This window comes from Anser brachyrhynchus, assembly GCF_964034855.1.
Source record: "Anser brachyrhynchus genome assembly, chromosome: 1".
NCBI classification, from domain to species: Eukaryota; Metazoa; Chordata; class Aves; order Anseriformes; family Anatidae; genus Anser; species Anser brachyrhynchus.
Window position 1 is genome coordinate 204,295,271 of NC_137694.1, and position 21,122 is coordinate 204,316,392.

General features: G+C 43.8%; 2 protein-coding genes across 5 annotated transcripts in view; one reads left to right on the forward strand and one right to left on the reverse strand.

The window, feature by feature from the left end:
• RAB30 (RAB30, member RAS oncogene family) overlaps positions 1-2,187 on the forward strand; it is a 43,013-nt gene extending 40,826 nt beyond the window's left edge. For both annotated transcript variants that reach the window (XM_080568848.1, XM_080568849.1), the window contains exon 5: positions 216-2,187. In XM_080568848.1, coding sequence (XP_080424974.1) covers positions 216-466 — 251 coding nt within the window. In that variant the 3' untranslated portion in view covers positions 467-2,187. The remainder of the gene's footprint in view (positions 1-215) is intronic.
• DDIAS (DNA damage induced apoptosis suppressor) lies at positions 1,575-20,936 on the reverse strand. Of its 3 annotated transcripts, none has more exons than XR_013942256.1 (6): positions 20,672-20,936; positions 18,905-19,033; positions 17,759-17,920; positions 15,798-15,915; positions 10,872-13,937; positions 1,575-8,716 (listed from the first exon to the last, which is right to left on the reverse strand). XR_013942256.1 is itself a non-coding variant. In XM_080568719.1 (5 exons), exons 2-5 carry the CDS (start codon positions 19,015-19,017, stop codon positions 11,391-11,393), a joined length of 2,940 nt encoding a protein of 979 aa, XP_080424845.1. In that variant the 5' UTR covers positions 19,018-19,033; positions 20,676-20,936; the 3' UTR covers positions 11,153-11,390. The 3 variants fall into 3 exon arrangements, 1 of the variants encoding a protein (XP_080424845.1); XR_013942257.1 differs by having other exon boundaries at positions 1,575-8,719; XM_080568719.1 differs by lacking the exon at positions 1,575-8,716 and having other exon boundaries at positions 11,153-13,937; positions 20,676-20,936.
• Between the last annotated feature and the right edge of the window lie 186 nt (positions 20,937-21,122).

Here is a 21,122-nt window from a genome sequence, read left to right on the forward strand (position 1 = left end):
GTGTTCCATTAAGTGAGCTGATATTAAATGAACCTGGCCTGTGTATCAGGGAATCCATTATTTGGACGGGAGAGCAAGCACTAAGCGTTTCATGTCGAAAGCCCTATCTATTGCATACGTACAGCACCGAACTCTTCTTCATCCCATATCAACTTCTGTTTCTTTTGTTTTGGAAGTCAAATTAATTCCCTCTCTACAATCTTCCCTCAATGCAGGTAATAAGATTGATTTAGCCGATAAGAGGGAAGTCTCCCAGCAAAGAGCCGCAGAGTTCTCCGAAGCACAGGACATGTACTATCTGGAAACCTCAGCGAAAGAATCGGATAATGTGGAAAAACTCTTCCTGGACTTAGCCTGCCGGCTGATCAGTGAAGCACGGCAGAACACCCTTGTGAACAATGTCTCATCCCCCTTACCAGGAGAGGGGAAAAGTATCAGCTATTTGACTTGCTGTAATTTTAATTAAAGAGCTGGCATGTGATTCTCCATCCGCCATGGGCCCACAGGATTTTTTGCCGGGATTTATCTCCTCGGAGGGAATTCCTGCCACTTTGACCCACCTGACTTCCCCTGAGTCAGGTTGCAGACCTAGAAGAAGCATGGCAGGCTGACAGCTCCAGCTGCATGGCAACGTAGCAGAATATAACATGGTTTAAATTTAATTTTTTCTTGCAGTTTCTGGAGTGGGAAAGGAGAAAGGAGAGTTGGACAAGTGGTTCGTGTAACGCAGAACATGAGCGTTTCCTTCTGCAGGTGATGAGATCAACCTCTCTTGGAGAAGACACTGAAGAGTTCAAGGTCTCTCTTACAGAACAATGTGTTTGGTCCTTTGTAAAAGAGAAAAAACAACACAACACAAAAGTACTGAACTTGGACTACACTGGCAATCATCTAGACTGCCAGCCAAGTGAATTCTTAGGATGTGTACATAGTGTCTGCCCACGTGTCTTCATGGAGGACTGGTGTTTAAAATAATGTTACGTCTCTCATCTATAGGCACTTTCATGAACATGAAATTAAAAAAAAAAAAAAGAGAAGTTATATCTCAACATTTTCAGACAAGGATTCGAGAAGACATGGCTACAGCTCCATTGCTTCCTTTGGTGCTAGCAGTTCAGCAAATATTCCATAGACCAAGCGTAGTCTTACTACATTGCTGTCCTCTGAATGTGTAACTTAGACTGATTAGGAAAAGAACGCTAATAAGCACTGTTCATTAAAATCCCATTACCTCTTTTTCTAGGCTTGAACATAGTGAGAAAGGACTGTGCTTCTTTGATATCCAACACAGGATGAAAGGACTTCCCAGAAATAAAATAAATAAATAAATAAGAAAATGAACTGTCCCTCCTCTAATTAGTATTGTCCTAAAGTGAAAAATTAGCCTTGGGAAATGTTATTGGTGGAATTGAAAAAATGCACCAGGCACGACCAAAATCTTTTGTGTGCACTGGTTGTGCGTAAGGGTTCAAAGAGAGCACAGTTTTAAGTGGGAGCCTGCAATATGTCTGGGATAAAAATAAAGCTTGTAGATACAGTTCCTGTTGAAAGGCAGGCATACAATTTTGTAGAGGTTTTTCTTTTTTTTTTCTTTTTTTTTTCTTTTTTCTAACGTGAAGTGGAAATAGCAGCAGGTTGCAGGTGGCATCATTTTGTGTCTGACCCATCCAGCGATCACCTTATGGAACTGTTCTCTGAGGAGCTCTTGAAGGTATCGTCTTGGCCTCTCTCCTCTCTGCTCGAGTAGCTTTCACATTCAGGGCTGTAGAGTCATTTAATTTACCTGATGCTTTGTACTCTTCATCTCAGACTCCAGTGTATGTGTAACTGATAGGCAATGTGTTTCTACAAAACCCCTGAAGTGGAAGCATTATGGAATTTATTATTACACCTCTAGTGCCATATGCGAACAATGCATTGTAAATTTACACACTGACATTAAAGCAAAATTGAAAGATAGTGAATGCATTCATGGAAAATGATTTTTAGAAGTTTGAGTTCAGTTTAGCTGATCTGGATAAATCTCTCCTGGCAGTTACGTGGCTGTGATATGATGTAATTTAAAGTTAATCACCTTAATATCATTTGGTATTTACTGAAGATTATAACAGAACTTTTGTATTGACATAAAAGTTGCCAATAAGTTCATCCTGAAAACAATAATAATAAAAAAGTAGCATTTTAAAATGCTTTTTCACATTTTCCTGAAAAGACTTCCTTGGGCTGTATCATGGTGTGCCTTTGATCTGTAATGGTGAGCTGACTCTACATGTCTTTGAGAGAGGAAGGACTGGTGTATCATATGTCATTTTTTAATATTTTCTTGCTATTTTTAGATCACTTCTTTTGTGACTAGTGCTAAAAATGAAGATGTAGAAATTGTGGTACAAATCTTGCTTGTCATTTAGGTAACACTTTGCAAAGTGCTGCTGTAAGCGTTAGATGTTGGGGAAATGTCATCTGATGCACTGGCCTGCCCTGGTCCTTTTTGGTCTCTGCTCGTGATGTAACCTAGAGGATTTAGAAAGGTGTGGGATTTGGTGGCTTCTGCTGTTCTGGGTTGTGTGGTACAGCCTGTGCTGGAGAGCGTTGTCTTCCTTGAGCATTCCCCAAATTGCCAAATGCAGCCTGATGTGAGCTTGTGAAGACCACGAGACCCTGACACAGCTGGTTCTGCACAGTTTTGAGGTTGTTTAGAGCAAGACTCGGGGCGTTGCACATAGGGTAACACTGGAGTTAAAAATCAATATTACTCATATTTCATTTGTCAAAGCTCCTACTCTCCAGATTGAGATGATCTTGGGTAAAACACTAAATGTTCTGTGCTTCTGCTCACTATCTGTGAGGTACTTTCATGAGTATTTTGTGTTAGATGTTTGCAACGCAAGTCTGCTGGCACAAGCTGTGACTCCCTTCTGTTCTTACTTGAGTTCCCCATCAGAGAGCAAGCGCTGAGAAGAAAAAAAAAAAAGAAGTCCAAACTTTCCTTCAAGAGAGAGAGTTATGATGGAAAATGTGAAATTATGAACTCTATAGAAGAAGGGGACACTGGATGCCTCTTCCTACCTCTAATACTGAAATCTCAGTTCGGTCTACAGGTAAGTCGTTGGAGTATGCAGTTGGATACGTGTTTGAGCCGAATGCTAAGTGGCTTTGTGATCATTATTTAATGAAAACCACATGTCATGAATTGTCAGACAAGACACTTTGTTCTTTGCTGTAGAACGTGTGAAACAGCCGTTACAATCTGTGAGCCTGCTGGTGCTGTTCGTCTTTTTGGAAATAGCTGTATCGGTAACAGTGGGCTCCTGCTAGTCTACATTTAGCGGTTAATGGCTATTGAATTCCTTCAGCATCAGTAATAATAGCAGCAGACTGAGATTGACGCAGCAGACAGTGATTTGAAAAGAGGGAAAGTCGGAATTCGTGATGCAGAAGCATTGTGGGTGCACACACGTGGGACAACAGGCTTGGCCGAGCTTTTGCTGACAAGGGATGCAATTACTTATGGTCAAACCCACGGGGTTTTGTATCAGCTGCTTTTCTGCTTGTCCTCCCTTTCCAGCATGAAGAACTGTCCGTAAATCATGCTGAGATGTTGAGCTTACATAATTTCTGTAAACAGAGACTGAATTCACTTGGAAAACAGGTGAAATTCTCCACCAATTAAAATATGCCAAGCAAACCTATGGGATGTGCTGCCGTTTGGGGGGCCGTGGTGCCATCGTGGTCAGATGGGACTGGAGACGCAGTCCCAGAAAGCCTCTCCCAGCAGTGTGTACCGTGTACAGCCCTTTGTGCCGGGGGAAGATGGCTGTGTGGAGCTGAAGATGCAACATAAAGAGATGGTTATGTTCTCTCGGGATTTCCTCAATCCTATCCTCTCACAAAATGCATCTATGACTTAGCTTTTGATTGCTCTGGATTTTAATAATTGTGAATTTGGGTCTTACCTGAGACTCTCCTGTATTGTCACTGGCAGTATCAAAGTACCCCATTCCCTTACACGTGCTGCTCCTACGAACATCTACCAAGAAGACCTTTTTGAGTTTATTCAGTTAGAAAATGTGTTTCTAGAGGACACTTTGTATTCCCGGTGAGCAAGCATGGGAACTCTCCCAAATATTGATGTACGTTAGGGCTCACAAGAAAACCCATTGGAGCTAAAGGAAATGCTCTGGTCACTTCTAGTTGTGACAGCCCAATGAAAGCTGTTACATCAAAATGTTTTCTTCCTCAGATCTTTTATCAGCTTTATTTGTTTGAATGAACGTGGCTCTTGAAGCCACCTTCTCTTTGCTCGTATCAACTGAGTCTGTACTCTTGTTGCTGTGGGTAGTAATTGCTCTAGTTACCGTTCACAAAGGATCATCATTTTGAAGGACAGTCCTGTTTTCTGGTGACAATGAGTGGTGGGGAGCCACTTACTTGATTTCCCACAAGTGGCGAGTGCATCCTAAGGAAAGCAGCCCAAAGTGGAACCCGCTGTGTCTTTGAAATGCGATCACCCCCTTGAATTGTACCTAAATGTCCCATAAAGGTTACAGATCTCCCATCTGCCTCTGTTTAGGATTTATCTTGGCTAGAAAAACAGACGACAGGGTAATCGCGCTGGCTGAGATGCCAGACTCCCACATCAGCCTGCTGCCTTGCTCTGACTCGCCTCGCTCACCGCCGAGCTCAACTGACCCAAAGCCGCCTTTGCGCTATATCTAGCCCAGATAGGTGGCCGGCTGTCATCACCCGTGGATGCAATCGCACCCTTTCCCCTCATGTGAATGAGCTGTATCTTAAGGCAGAAGTGAAAACTATGCTATGGGAGTTAAGGGTGCAGTTGTGTTTTTTTTGTTTTTTTTTTCTTTTTTCCCCCTACGAGTTGGGAGCCACAGATCCAGAGGGAATGCCATCTCCTCTACATGCTCCTCTGAGCACAGTCAACCGGGTAACTGGGGAAAGAAAACACAGATATAGCTGAAACCGAGACAACAATGAGTAAATGCTGTCAGGGAAAGGTTGTTCTGGTTTTAAGAGTATAGCCAGGGTTAAGAGCTCAGTTCTCCCGGCTGTGGATAAACAGGAGCTGGCCGTGCTGTTCTCTGATGCTGTTTTCACATTAATATCTAGCTATTAGCACTTCCTGGATGTGATCACATTCTTTGAAGCCGTTCTCCTTTTCCAGCAAGTTCAGAAGATAATTTTAGCTCTGGTTAGTGCTATAATTAAATAACCGAGTCTCAAGCTGAAGCAGCAGATGCCACCTTTGCCAATGCTTTTTCCACTGCTTATCTTGGGACACCGCTCCCAAGGACACGCGTGCTTGTGAGCGCACCACGGAGTTGTCCCTGCTGAGCATCTTCTGGAGTCCAGCCTTGGTGCCTAGGGACATGACATGGCCTGTGTGAGTCACACTTTCAGCTGTGCTAAATGGTTCTCCAGGGAAGATGGGTTGTTAGAAGTAGGGTGAGGGTGGTTGGGCACTGGGGCAGGCTCCCCAGTTATGGCACCAAACCTGCCCGAGTTCAAAAAGCATTTGGACGATGCTCTCAGACACAGGGTCTGATTTTTCGGTGGTGCTGTGTGGAGCCAGGGGTCGGACTCGATGACCCTTGAGGGTCCCTTCCAGCTTGGGATATTCTGTGATCCCATGATTCTAAGAAGATGCAGTTCACGTCAGCATCCATGGCTTGTCTTCTGGGCCACCCTGACTTTCTTACTGGGAAAGCATAAACCTAACAAATTCAACAAGCCTATTCTCAGCCACGGCAGCCTGTTAGGAGTTTCCCTTTTTGTGGGACCAACGGGAGAGAAGGATCAGTGGCGGATGGTGCAGGCGAGTACATCGCGAACACGCAGGCGGACGCTGCTCTCTGCCTGGGGAGGTGCTCTGGGATTGGGATGCTCCGCTTGGGGAGCACTCTGCTATCACCCAGGTGCTGGGTTACACTGCGGGCGTGAGCTGTAGTAAATGCAGCGGCCACAGCATCCCCAGCAGCCGAGCCTTTGTGGAGAGGGGAGTGAAGGAGCGGGGAACATTGTTTTGATGTTTTAATGGAGTGAGGATGAAATGTTTGGTTTATGACGCGGAGGGCGGCGCTGATTTCAGGCACTGCTGTTGCCTCTGCTCTTGCAAGCTGTTTGGAAGAAAGCCTTAGCATGGGCCTCCACATAGCGCTGAAGGAGAAAAAAAAAAAAAAAACTTCTTAAGCCAATGTTTTGGGGGAGAAAAGGCCATCTAATGAGGGGAGCGGGGAAACCCACTGCTTGGTGCTATGCTGGCTTTGAGCGACAAGTCTCTCGCTGGATTTTAGAGGAACAGTTTAAAACGTGCCATGTTTTTTAGCACGACAAGATGCACTGCAGATATGTCACAGCCATTTCACTCCCCACAGCTGTTTACAAAAGAAAAATAAATAAATAACCCCCCTGGGACTGGAGCAGCTGCAGTCACTCAGCTGTCAATATGGGACAAGCCTCTTTCTGTTCCTCTTTTATTTCCACTTCACTCTGTTCTGCTGCACATATTTGGCTCTTCTGTGGATTTTCAGATTATGAGTTTTTTTTGCCCAACTGCCTTTGATCTATACAGAAAGACTCACCCAGATACCATTTGAATTCATTAATACATTGAGTAGGCATTTTAATTTTATGTTTACTGGCTTGTTTCCCTTTGTAATGTTATCTAACTGACAAGTTCTCCGTACTCTGCCTTACATTTAGGTTTTTTTCAAGTCTAAAATGTTTCCTCTTTCCTGAAAAGCTATGACAATTTTTAGAGAAGTTATAAAGGTGTTTTCATCTCCACAGAAGAGAATCTGAATTACTCTCAGCTTTGATTACTAACAAATCAATACTGAAGCACGTAATTCTTTTTACACCAGGAACAAAGTACATTTTATACCATGATCTGTAGCTTTAATTGTAGTTTAGAAGCCTGCTTAGGCACTAAAAGCAGCATTTTGTTTGCAACTTCCATGCCAGTGAAGTCACAGCATTAAAGGAATTTCCTGGGACTGGAGTTTTTCCCACACATTCAGCTGTTTTGCAAAGACCTGCTGTATTTTCCCCAACAACTGTGAATTTAGCACAATGTACAGAATTCTAGCGAGAACCCCGGTTGCTTAAACGTCCTAAACATGTGGCCAAAAGGATGAGGAGCGGACACGTCTCGTGATGATCAAGCACAACCGTTTCAGTGGAAAAAATGCCCTACATTTGGTCAGACCATTTATCTCGAGTTGCTGGGAGAGCGCTGTCTTTGGAAAGGGTTTAGGTGTTAGCAAGTTGCCAAACTGTGAACCATAGACGGTCAGAACCATTGGACCTGTCTGTTTGTTTTTTGTTTTTTTTTTTTTCCTAAGTTCCTGTTGTCAAGTGTGGTACAGTGGGGTTGAGGAAGGAATGTATTTTGGATGACCAGGATGATGAATGTATGATGCTTCATGTTTATTTGTAATGTCCTTTTTATACTTAGAAATTGCTTACATATGTATCTGTATGTAAATAAATGTTTAATCCTTTCCAGCTGGCGTTTAAAGTGTCTGATTTGCTTGATTGTGATGTTCGGGTTTTGTTTCAATTTGATCTGCAAAGCAAAGTTGCCTTTAACATGAGACAAGCTGATTCCTTTAGGAGGATGTGATTTAATTCGGACCTACAGCCGAATGGCTGCTGAGGACTTTCTGCTTGGGTTCAGCGTAGCAAGAGCAGAGGCAGAGCTGTTGTCCATGGGAGCACTGTCCCTTTGCACTAGAGCAAAAGAAAAAAATAATAATATTGGCAACCAGAGACTTCATAGCCATGTTGGAAATGCCAAAGAAGTGCGAATTGCAGTCACCAGAGGGTGGTATTTGACAGAGGGAGCATCCTCACTCCAGGGTATTGAAACCTGTAGCTGGTTAAACTCTTGTCCTAGCAGGATGCTGGGGTTGTGTGGATGAAGGTGATGTTTGGATGCTTGAGTTGGTTCATATTCTTTGTCCCACTGCCTTTTTTTTTTTTTTTTTTTTTTAATTCTAGTTCTCTTCAGCCTTCAACATGCTCTTTGTGCCCACAGAAGACAGCTTCTTCTGCTGGACTTCCCCAATGATCTGCCTTTCTGTGGGGTTGAGATCCAAAAAGGAGACTTTCTCCTGTTTTAAGCCTTTTGGTCCATACATAAAGTTTGCGCTCTGACATCCTGGAGATCAGATTTCCTCCCTTCTGCTAACACTTACAGTGAGAAATGAGCTGTGAAGCTTGAAGACACCATGTGTCTTTTATTGCCTCTTCCACCGACCTTGAAAGTCTTTCCTCGGTAAATGTCTGCCATGAGGGCTGGACCATCTGTTCTGCGTTTCCCCAGGAAGCTGGCAATCTGAGTCAGCACTAAAACAGGAAAAGGTATTTGCAGAGGGAAAGGTCCCTGCGTGCTTCTAAGCAGGAACTGGGCAAAGGGAGGGGAAGAAAACATCCTTGAAGCTCAGGCAGTTTGGGAACTGAGCGTTTGCTGAACGAGGTGAGGGCTGCAGTGTGCTCCCCGTGGGGGTGATGGCTGGAGAAGCCCAGCCAGCTTCTGCCTGGGGAGAGTAAGAGACGAGCTGGGGTGTGGAGCGAGGCTGCCTGTGCAGGATGCGCAGCTGGCCCAGCCCGGCACTGCAGGGCCGTACGCGCTGCTCCCTGGGCTGGAGGGGCTGCTCTTCCCTGCAAGAACCACGTAACCTCTGGGCTGTGCAACCTTCTTCTTGTTCAGTAGAACAGAACAGAAAAGAATAGAAAAGATTAGATTGAAAGGTGTAGCAGCAAGGTCATTCTACAGAAGGAAGCTTGTGCCAGGCTTTGCTGCGTGTGGATCGGGCTGGAAACACTGTAGGAGCACAAAGGCTTCCGACAAAAAGGGAACAACCTGCACAGGGGGAGAAAGGCAAGCCCCACAGGCTGCAAGAGTGAGAACACCACAGCTGCCTGCCTCCATCCTCTCGTGTACAAATCCTTCCTCTAGAGCACCTGGGGCACTCTGCCCAGATGCCAGTTCACTGACCGGCATCTGTCACACGACAGTACTTTTTGGTGTTATCGGTGCAGTCCTCTTGCATAAAACAGAGGGCTCTGACTGCCCTGCATGAATGTCAATGCTATCTTACCGACCGTCCCATCTAATTTAAAATCTAATCTCAATTTTTGTCTTTCTAAGGTTAAGGAATCAACCACAAACTTGGTGTTTTTTCAGGTGTTCTATTAATTACCTTCAGTGTTAAACATGCTGTGTTTTAGGTTTTTTTTTTTTTTAATTTATTATTCCAACCCCCCCGACACACACATATAATTGCATCATATCAGCTTGTATGAAACTACTTCTAAGTGTAGTACACGGATAAATTTGCCACTGAATAAAAGCACTTTGGATGAAACGTTTCATGTCAAGGCACGGTCAGGTATACAATGTAGAAGTTCTGGCAGTGTTTTAGTGCTAGATGCATCAGGTCTGGCATATCACTCAGATCAGACCAAACCCCCCATGATAGGGTTTTTGTCCAGCTGGGTTTTTGTCTAGCTCATCACAAGGGAGTGCTTTAAGAGCCAGTGGCACCAGTCTCATCTTATGTGGGAGACTGGTTTTGAGCATGTGCTTTATTGGCTAGGGCACCAATCTCTTAACAACCCTTCAACAGATCCTTCCCTGTGCTCAGTGCTGTCGATGTGGGTAATGCTGTCTTTCCCTTTATTTCTTCTACGTAAGATATAAATTCACAGAATCACAGAATCGTCTAGGTTGGAAGAGACCTCCAAGATCACCCAGTCCAACCTCTGACCTAACACTAACAAGTCCTCCACTAAACCATATCACTAAGTTCAACATCTAAACGTCTCTTAAAGACCTCCAGGGATGGTGACTCAACCACTTCCTGGGCAGCCCATTCCAATGCCTAACAACCCTTTCAGTAAAGAAGTTCTTCCTAATATCCAACCTAAACCTCCCCTGGCGCAACTTTAGCCCATTCCCCCCTATTCAGATTCACCATTTCCAGATAGGCTACATTTCTTACTCCCTTTCCACTTCCCCTTAACAGACTCATCAGTAGGATTTTATTTGAACAGGTGTAACATCAGTAAATGCAGGCACACACACAAATCCAGACTGGCTCACAGAGGCTCACCCTACAGCCCTGCACTGTCCTGACCGGAGCAACCACAGTGCAGTTCTGGGGCTCTGACTTGCTGCAGGCCTGCAGCTCAGCTGGGCAACTCACCAACAGCACACAACTATACAGCCTCTTCTGGTACTGGCGTGCCCCTTCAGCTGTGTCAGGCAGTCCTGCGCAGGGGTCTGTGTGTCAGAGCACATCACTGCTGCGCCCTGCCCTCGTGGTTTAGGCTGGCATCACTGGCACAGCACTTAGCAAGTGACCCCACTCACAGGTATGATGTTTGTCATGACTTTAGTCCTCTCATCTAATTACCTTTAATTCTGCCCCCCTTTTTTTTTTCTTTTTTTTTTTTTTTTTCCCATCAGTAACTGGATGTTTATTTTCTTCCATTTATGTTTAGGACCCAGGGACTACAGAGATGTGGGCTTTGGCATTTAAGACCCTACCCAGCCCAGCCTCTTGCACTGCCACCTACTGTTGCAGCAGCCTCAAACAGCAGGAAGAAATTCCGGGCTGCGCTCGAGTATCTTGGACAGCAAGGATAAAAAAATGGTTTGCTGCCTAGGGTCTTTCAGTTATATCCAGAACTAGGCTTCAGGCTCTCTTACTATTGGACAAATCTGAACCTGCACCTCAATTTCCTGAACTGTAAGGAGGGGGGAAAGGACACGGAGGGACAGGGACAACAACAACAGAAAGAAAACCACCACCACCAGCTATGGAAGAACTTTTTTGTAGTCTATTTACCTATGCAGACTCGCTGTGTAGTCATGAGAAACTGTTCTCTTCTCACAGCCTGCAGAAGTGCTGCAGTCTCAGCACACCTGTGCTCTTGGGGCATAGCTCACCAATATCCTGCTCGACTGCAGAAGCAGCGTGTTCGATCTCAGATCGATCCCCAGAGTCATCCAGTAAGAACCTGGAAGGGACACGGACTCCAGGGGCAATTCTTGTGAGGAAGAGACAATAGTGAACCATAAAATACTTCACCTATTTGTACTTGAAAAAGTGAGATTATTAAATGCTCACACATTTACATAAGTGTTTATTGCATGTTTTAATTTACAGTAAGATAAAGTAACAGCAGAATTCTCGCTTCCCCATCTCTATCGTACAAAGCCCTGCAAACAAGCAGATAATCTTAGGAAGACATACGCCAAAAAGTATATAAAAATTGTTCTTAAACAGCTCTTTTCTTCATATGAGTCATTCTAAAAAAAAGTCTTAAAAATAATTTAAAATAACACAGCATAAAATAATCATTTTTTACTGTTTTGGCTTATGGAAAAAGGGGCTCTGTGTTTGGAAGAACAACTCAGGAGACCAGCCTGTTGCTCCTTCCAATATAACCCCTGAATAATTTGCACGTGAGAGGCGATTCTTTCCTTCTGAAGAGGAACAAGTTTCCAGGACTGAATCATTTAAAAACAAGGCCTTGGTGGTACCTGCAGACACAGGAGTTGCTAGAATCCCAGCCGTATTCCCAGAGTTTAACCCCTCACTTCTGAAGCATGCATCTTTTTCACTGTTCTCTTTGCTTCCAGAAATCGGGTTCCTGTCCCCGTGCTCACAGGTCACTTGCGAGCCAGTAGCCCAGCTAGCTGTTTTTAAGCCTAAGGATGCGGTAAGTTTCTGTCTTTTGTTTGCAGATGGAGGGATCCACTCCTCAAAGTCAGCAGGCAACTGGCTGTTTTGGAACAGCTGTGAAACAGAGCTATTACTTTCTTTCTCTTCCCTGTTACTCAGCTTTTCACGTTTCACTAACCTGCCAGTAAGCTGCTGTAACTGAGTGTTTTGAAAGGAAGCCCTAGATCGCTTGCATTTGGAATGGATTTTAGCAGGATTTTTAGGGGTGAATATAGTGACAAAAGAGCTTTGTTCCCCCAAAGACCACAGTTTTTGGATAGGTTTTGCCACAGGAGTTGACTCTGAATAAGGAACAAAGTCTTGAGCACTAACTGAATTGCATTCTGAATCATAAAAGGGGTAAGCTACTGGTGTACTGTGTTTACGAAAAGCAAGAGGGGACCTATGTAGGGAAGGGGTCTGTTTTAAACTGTTACAGGGAACATCCACAGGAAAAAGCGCCAGTTCAGGAGTTGTGACCTTTCCTGTCAAAGTCTCTTCCTGTATCAGAGAGTTACATGACTTATTTAAGAACTCTACAGTTTTTGCTACCTCACTTGTATCAAAGAGATCAGCAGAAGCATTGTAGCTGCCTTCAGGGCAGCTACTGTTCCATATCATCTCTCTCTTATTTATGCTTTTGAAAGTATTTTCTTGCAGTTCTGTCAATGTTTTTAATTCTCTTTCATACATCCTCCTTGTGTTGTTGGGAGTTGCTGGATCAGAGTCCCACGTCCCTGTGAATATAAGATCTTTTCTTTGGTTTGCTACATAAGAAGAATTTTCTTTATTTCCACTACCAGCTAAACAGCTATCACGCACAGACTGCACGCAGGTAGCTCTCTTGCTCCTTTGTAAACAGAAGGTTTCACGTTCAGCAGCACACTGCAGATTGATAAAAGGACAAGCTGACTTTGAAACTTCAGTATTTGCTTCCTTGGGCTGTCCGTTTCTTTTGGAAGCAGAATACTCTGATGTAACTGGTAAGGACTGTGATGGAGTAAGTAGATGGGGGTTCGGTATAATGCAAGATGCTCCACATTCCTTGTCAGCTGAAGATAAAATGCTACAGAAAGACTCATGTTGTGACACCTCATCACTCACAGGATTTGAATTTGATTGATGCCAAGCAAATGATATGCTCTCCCAACTATCTTTCCCTGCTGGTTGCAAGAACCTCCCCGATATGCTCTCTTCAGGTAAACCACCACCTCCTGGGGCTTGCCTGTGATACGATTTGTTAAGATCTACACTCAATTTGCTGCTTTCAAGGGCGGTATGTTGGCCTGCAGCAAGACGGGGTGACGTTACAAAACTCTCACTTTCTATTCTGGCTAAAAATTCATTTAGGCTTTCTGAGAACGGGAGCTCCTCCCAAAACACGGAGTCTGTCTGAGACACTCCAGTTACACTTACATGATTAGAAGTTGAGGTACGTCTGTCGTAAAAAAGGGAGCTTGGGGATTTTTCTTTGTAAGAATCGTTTCCAATATTAGTCTTTGGGTAAATGCTTTTTACTCCAAACTCTGAGGGATTTTTTAACAACCTGGAACTGTTTGGAAGTGAACACTTTGTCTCTGAAGAGGAAATTCTCTCTAATTTATCAGTCTCAGAGATTCTGTCAGTTTGACTAGGCTGTGAATTTAATTCATCCTCCTCCTCTTTATTCTCTTCCCTCACTGAAGAGCTGCAAAACTGTGACTCCCAAAGAGTTTGATTGTTAAGGCTTACACTGCACGATTCTGCAGAGACAGGCCTCCCCTCTTCTTCATGCTGTTCACTCACCAGCTTTCCCACTTCCAGAGTGGGAAAGTCTTCCGCTGTTACCCAAGCAACAGATGAAGTCAGGCTGAAGGACTGCTGCCAGCACCCTAAAAAACTTTCTCCGCCACTAGACTGAACAAAACAGGAGTTTCTGTTCCAGCTAGACAAGCTGCTGAGCTCGCTGACAGGATCATCTATTGGAGGTGACAATGAATCAGGTAAGTGTGAGCTGTTATTATGGTTCCCGAATTTCCTGGACTGCAGGAGCCGATGAAAGTAGCTGATAACAGTAAAGCCAGTAACAGCAGCATTTGGCAGGAAGATCTGGCAAGCTGTAAGGGTTTTTGTACCTCTGTTAATTCTGGAACAGTTTTGCAAGATGCTGCTGGCAAAAGAACACCCTCCATCCTCACTTGCACAACCCTGAGGGGGGAAAGGAAAAATTAGTATAATGCTTTGGTTTAAGACAGAAAAAAAATAATTAAGGCACGCCTTTTAAGTCAGGCTTAAATTTAGGTATCTCTTTTAGGTCAGAATCTACAGCAAAGAGAAGACAAAACAGTCTGTCACACAAAGCAGCACTCCCTGGGAAATAAGAACTGGCAAGGGCTATAAAGGGCATCACAGCGAGAGGCACTTTGCTTGCTGCAATTATGCAGAGTTTTGGAGCTGGAAAAACAACCAAGAATTCTAAGAAAGAACTTCACAGAAATTTTCTTCCTCCCATTAGGGCACTGGGTGCTCCACAGCTTCCTCCAGTACAGTTCTGTGCAACTGGCGAGCTGCCTAATGCCAGTGCTTTTCTTTTGTCTAGGAGGCACTGGGCAGTACTTGAAGCGAAGCACTCTGGTACCAGATACCTGAGTTGGCAGCTGAGCTACCAAAGCCAGCATGTTATTTTCTATGCGATACCTCCATGAAATGGAAATAATTTACGACCTTTATCTTCTCAGATATATTTAGAGAGTAGTATTTCAAAGGAGTTTCAGCTGCAATTCCTTGTAACACCTGCTCCACTCTCCAAAGAAACAGCAGGTATGAAGTGATATTAAAAGCAGAGGGAGGATCTAATGTTTTGAGAAGTGGATAAACCTTCTTTTATCTCCCCGTGAAGGTCTGACAATGCCAGAGAAGACAAAAGCATATATAGCTGTCTTCAAATTCATCCACCCTTCTATTCCCTGAGTCCCTGCTGGGTGCAAAGATTGAAACTGAAGACTGTTAGCCAAGGACAATGCCTTTCTAGGTAAGTCTTAAAATATATATGTATGTTTATACATCTCTCTCTATTTTTTTAGAAAGTATATTGTGTTGATTCTAAATTTTATCTGGGAGAGTGCAACTGTATGCATAGCTGAACAAAGTGATATAGAAACGTCCGTAGCCACAGGCTGAGCAAATGGTCTTTGCATACATGTTCAGGCATTGTGTGTGCATAAGCAGCAACAAGGCTGTTGACATACAGAAGGATTACTCATATTTGTAAAGGTATTAAACCTAGAGAGCTGGTGAATGGTTCTAGCTAAATAAAGTTAATCCACAAGGTTCTCCAACTTCCATTGCTTAAGACACAACACAAGGAAAATCTCAGCTCAGACACAAGTTTTGTGGTACCTGTGGGTGAGGAGAAACACCTGAGCCAGGTAAGATTTAGTCCACAGACTTTAAAATATGAAAGACCCTCAAAAGCACCATTTTAAGTGAACTTAAAAGACAGTTCCCGTGGAAATATTACAAACAGCTAATATTTCAGAGTCTGTTAAGCACACAGGCAAACCACAGATGCATATGTTGAACAGCTGTACTTTATAACCATTTTTAAACACTCTTAAATCCAGAAATGTCAAAATGCTGCAAGGGGATGTGTGCATCTCCCTACATTTCAGAAACCAGAAGACTATGCAGCACGGGAAAGGTAAGGCAAGGCTTGCAAAGGCAGTCTGTTTCATGCTCGAACTGTATATGCTTTTATTTTTTTTAAATACAGATTCCAAGCTGTTACTGACATCCACAGGAGCTGGCATTGCTCAGCCTCTCTGAAAAGCAGCCCTGACAAGCTGTCAAGCTGACTACTGCCATTCAAGATGGCTTTTGAATGTGACTCATTTAAAATAACACAGAAGTCTGAGGAAGAGGAGCAGAATCATTCCCATATTCTAGCCCTAAATTTTATCCTCAGGATACTGACATTCTGAAAAAATGTCTTGATAAGTCTATGCCCCCAGCTGGCTACAAGCTAATGAAAAAACTCATTATAAGAGTGTAATATGGATTAAAAATTACCTTCACTCCAAATATAAATCTTTTTCCAATGAAACAGGTTTCAACTGCTTCAACTAACACTCCCGGAGATGCATCTCTGTTTGTTTCTCCTGACAGCTGATTAAAGTCTTCAATACACCTTGAGTAAAAACATACAGAAATAATGCATCGACGCAGGAAGATTTACATAGCAGTTCAGCTGTAGTGTAGGTAGATGATACTGCGGTAGCTTAAATTAAACAGAATGAAGAATTAAGAGAAGACACTGTGGTAGCTTAAACTAAACAATGAACACAGGAAATTGTGAACCTATAAACTGAATTGTTTCGTTCACTTAATTTGTTACAGTGAAATAAGAGCAAACAATACTTTGTATAGGTTTAATATACATACAACATTTGGGTGTCCCTTGCATGGCTCCAGTTTTTGGATCAGCACAATGATTTACATGTTATAATGCTGCCATATATGCTGCTGTTAGTTACACATCCTTTCTGCCTGCATCTTTACAGCAATGGCAGCACCCATATTAAGCCATGCAAATAGTTTTGCTTTTCACAGTTCACAGTAGTACAGCGGTCTAGTGTAGAATGACCCCCATAAGAGTATTTTTAATGCTGTTAATATGGGATTTAAAAAGAGTTATCTTTGACCCGATGATAACACGAATCAGTGGAAAATAAAAACAGAGAAAGAAAAAGGGAACGTATCTGAATATCTTATTATAGCAGTTTGACATATCAGAAAGTCTGAAGCTTTTTATGTGGGTGGTCAGGCTCTGAGGACTAACAGCCTTTCTTAGAAATCCCTCAATGCTAAAGGAAAACCTGCTCCCATTAAAAAAAAGCTGTAAGACGCACACTTTTTTCTTAATCCTAACTATTAGAACAACTAAACAACAACAGAAAAACAACTAAAAATCCATCCCCCCCAAACCAAACAACCCAGCCAAATTAAAAAAATGACAAAAAAAAAACCAAAACAACCAAGCAAAAAAAAACAACCAAAAAAACCCAACCCAAACACCAAAACCAACCAACCAACCAAAAAAAACACCATAAACCTGACAGGCTCTTTTTACCTTAAGACTTATTTTCAAATCTTGAGGGAAAATTATGTTTACATCTCTGGAAAAGTCAACTTACTTCATAATTTGCCATTAGATGAAGAAAATCACATCATCTCAAATTTAGGTGGAAGGATCCACCCAAGGGCCCAACTAAACAGTGAAACTCACTTAGCAGCTGGTACTCGTCTTAGAATGGAAATCATAGAAATCACAGAATGGTTTGGTCTGGAAGGGACCTGAAAGCCCACCCAGCTCCACCCCCCTGCCATGGGCAGGGACACCTCCCACCACCCCAGGTTGCTCAAAGCCCCATCCAGCCTGGCCTTGAACACCTCCAGGGATGGAGCATCCACAGCTTCTCTGGGCAGCCTGTGCCAGGGCCTCACCACCCTCTGAGTGAAGAATTTCCTCCTTGTATCTAATCTAAACATACCCTCTTTTAGTTTAAAGCCATTCCCCCTTGTCCTGTCACTGCACCCCCTGACAAAGAGTCCCTCCCCAACTTTCCTGTAGCCCCCTTTAGGTACTGGCAGGCCGCTGTGAGGCCTCCCTGGAGCCTACTCTTCCCAGGCTGAACAACCCCAACTCCCTCAGCCCGTCTTCACAGGAGCGGTGCTCCAGCCCTCTGATCATCCTTGTGGCTTCCTCTGGACTCGCTCTAATGCATCTTCAACAGAAAAGCAGAGGATCTCTTACATAAGAGTAATACATATCAAAATTTCAAGATTTCAGGAAGAAAACAAACTTAACCATTTTCTCAAGGTGACGGGTACTAGGGAAATGCTGGAAGGGAACATTTTAACAGCTTTTTTCCCATTTGTCTCCCCACCATCCAAGCCCATCTCATTTTTTCTTTCTTTTGAGGTTGAAGGAAAAGCAGCAGTTATACAGGCAGACGCAATCCATTCCTTACCTTTGCAGATTTCCTGCAGTGACACCGAAGAATGGATCTAAGCAACTTCCAAACACACTAATGTCAAACAAATCATTTGTGTCAGCAATCTTCAGGGACAATCTGTATCTGTACCCTACATCTTTAGCTTCACCTGTGCAGCCACACTTTAGACAGTTAAATCTGATAAGGGACAATAAAAGAATAAAAAACAAATTGAACACATGAACTTCACTGCTGAGCTAAGATCTGATCCGCAGTTTAAATGCCACTAGAATAATGCATCAAATATTCCATTGCAAATTATAAGATTGCTTCTTAGTCTTTATCCCTTGAGGCATTAATATTAACGTAAGCTCAGCAAGGGGCCTGTATCACTACTGAATCCCTCTGGCTTCTTTGGTAGATTGATTAAATGCTAGTCTGTTGTCAAGCTGCAGAGATACAGTGGGCTTTGAATGACCTTTGGGGGATTCTGAATTCCTTGGCACCTCTGTCTGTTTGTGTTTTGCTGTCTACTGGGATTTTTCTTTCTGGAACTTTAGTATAAAACCTAGATTTAAAAAAAACACCAGGAAATAGCACTGTTACATCTTTGACTTCAGCATGCGAAACAACAGATATCCTTCCTTTGCAAAGCCAGCTCCTTCCATTTTGTGCTGATACTCATCGATTTGTTGTTCTTTTATGTGTCATAAGTTGGACGTTAACAGTGGGAGGAAAAAAAGGAAAGCTCATCTCTACCTGGACACACAGCAAGTGGAAGAATCATAATGGATTACATCATGCACTGAACACACAGAATAAGAAGAAATAAAGAAAATATATGGTTTGATTTGCAGGGGCTTTTAACTAATGCTTTCTAACTTCAGAACAGCACCAAAGAATTGAAGTGCAAGGGATGCAGTTGGAAGATATTAACACACATCTGCATTCTCCTGAACTATCCTTTGACTTCACGTGGCACAATATAACTCTTGATTCTTAGTGATCTTCAAACTGCTACAGAACTTTAAAGAAATCCAAATGGTGCTAATTTCAGATATTTATGGAAGTTATCATTTATTTCTCTGATTAGTTAGTGGTAACTTCGTGCTCGGCTCTCAGAGACCTGCAAGGCCTCTGACAGCGAACAGCCAGCGGGATGGAACAGCTTACAGCACGTACCTCTTGGGGTTCAGCACCAGCCTAGAAAAGCAGCTCTGACAAGCAGGATAAATGAAGCAGGAGTTCTGGACAGAAACTACAGAGGCAGCCAAGAGTCCTCTCGCTTTGTTCATGTACTCACAGAATCACCTGAAACAGGCAAGTCAAAATGTTTAAGGAGTTCGGGTTTTATGAAATGTTAATCAGAGAGTTCCAACTTTCGCTACCAAAACGTTCTCTACAGCTGATGTAAACAAGGCTTTATAAATCCTTCTTTGAAAAAGCACATTTATTGCCGTAATAGTTAGTTATAAATCTCCTTTCAATATGTACTGCAGAACAAACCCAGAATAGGAAGTGAATTCCACTTCTTCACCCCATAACTCCCTTAGGGAAGTAGAGGGCTAAGGAGATAAAGGAGACTTGAATGTGGCTTTTATATGTTAAAAGCTGTTTTATAATCAACGCTGACATTTTGTTCATACTTTGCTACAAAACCGTTCGAGTCTCGGCCAATCCCTTGGCCCTCAGGGGCACTGTTCTCAGCATTCTGGTAAAAACAAGAACTGTAACACGCGTACTAGAAAAATGTGAGTGACTGAAGTCATAACTCTGAGTAGTTCAGAGGAAAAACAAAATCAGATAAACAAATATTCCCTATGGCAAAAAGGCCTGGGAAAAAAAAAAAAAAAAAAGAGACAATAAAAGGCAAAAGCTTTACTGGACGGCCAACCAAAATGAAAAATTTCGCTTCAGAACATACATGAGCAGGGATTCGTTTGACATTAAGTGGTGCCCACCTTCAATTTGTGCTAAACTAGAACTCTTTTGTTTTACTTGTAGTACAAGACACCACCACGCAGTATGAATAAAACACAGCAATGTATAAAAAAAGGTCATAAAAGTACCCCCAAAGATGGGCTTAGAGCAATCAGCAGGTGCTCCACGTTCCAATTGCTTTTCAACTCAGAACTATCTAAACAAAGCATACCGTCACCTATCTGAACTTTTTAATGAAGAGATTCCTGAAAACATGGCAAATATTTTCAGTATTCTATTGAAAACTGGGAGTTAAAGCATAGAAGAATTTGCATTTTTCCACAGGTTAAATTAAGAGACCCTTTTAGAGCAAGGGGCTCAATCCCAGTAACGCTTTCTATGGCAGAAATAACATCTGCCAGCTGGTCAGAAGCGAACACAGCCCAAACACAGAAGATCTGCTGGCTTTCAAACTGTGAGAAAAATCTCAATAATTTTCTCCAGACAGGACCTTCTGTGAAGCTATTTTATTCATGATTGCAATGGCGGGCGTCCTGTCAATTAGGAGCGCATTTTAGTAAACAAATCATAACCTTTTATTCCCTATCACCCAACACCTGATCACCTCCCCTGTTTCCTCACTGGCTGAGTACTACAGGTTCACAAGCTACTCAACGCTCCGCTATACCATATATGCACAATTTTTTTGATCAACCCTTTAATTTCTCCTTTTTCCTTTCTTATGTTTTGAGAACCTGTGATCTTTGTTTTACCATTCTCACACTGCTCATCCTGTTTTTCTCAAGCTTCTACCTTATTTTGGAACAGCGAGGCCTTCTACTGCCCACTTATCTACTTTGCGTTTCTCCTTATTACGACTACACAGCTACCTTGGAATACAGAAGGTGAGTTCTCCACCGCAAAACCACAACTTAGTTTCTCACAAAACCAAACCCAGCGACCCCGACGAAGGCGCTGAGCCCCGAGGCACCGCCCGGACCCCCAGCCCCTTCCCCTGCCGCTCCTCACCGACGCTTTCCACGGGCGCCCGCCGCCCTCTGGCGGCTCCCAGGGCTCGCACCACGGCTTTTACCCCAGCGCAGCCGCCGCCTCCCGCTCCCCGAGGACGCCGAGGGCCAGAGGGAGCCGCGGGGCTCCCCACACCCCGCCGGGCCCCCTACGCCCCGCCGCGGGGGCCCCGTCCCCGTCCCGGCCGCCTCAGGGCCTGGCGCGGCGCCATGACAGCGCGGCCCCTGAGGAGAAGGCGGAAGTGCGGGTGGTTGCCAAGGGCCGTTGCTAAGGGCGGGGACGAGGAGGCGCTCAGCCAATGGCGACGCAGCGCGGCGGTAGGGCCTCCCCCAGCTCCACCCAATGAGATGCGAGGGTGCCTGCCTGCCTCGCCCCCGAGCCCCTCCCACTTCACGGCCGCCACCTCGGCCGGCCAACCGCGAGAGGGCGCGCGCGTCGTCCCCTCTCGGCG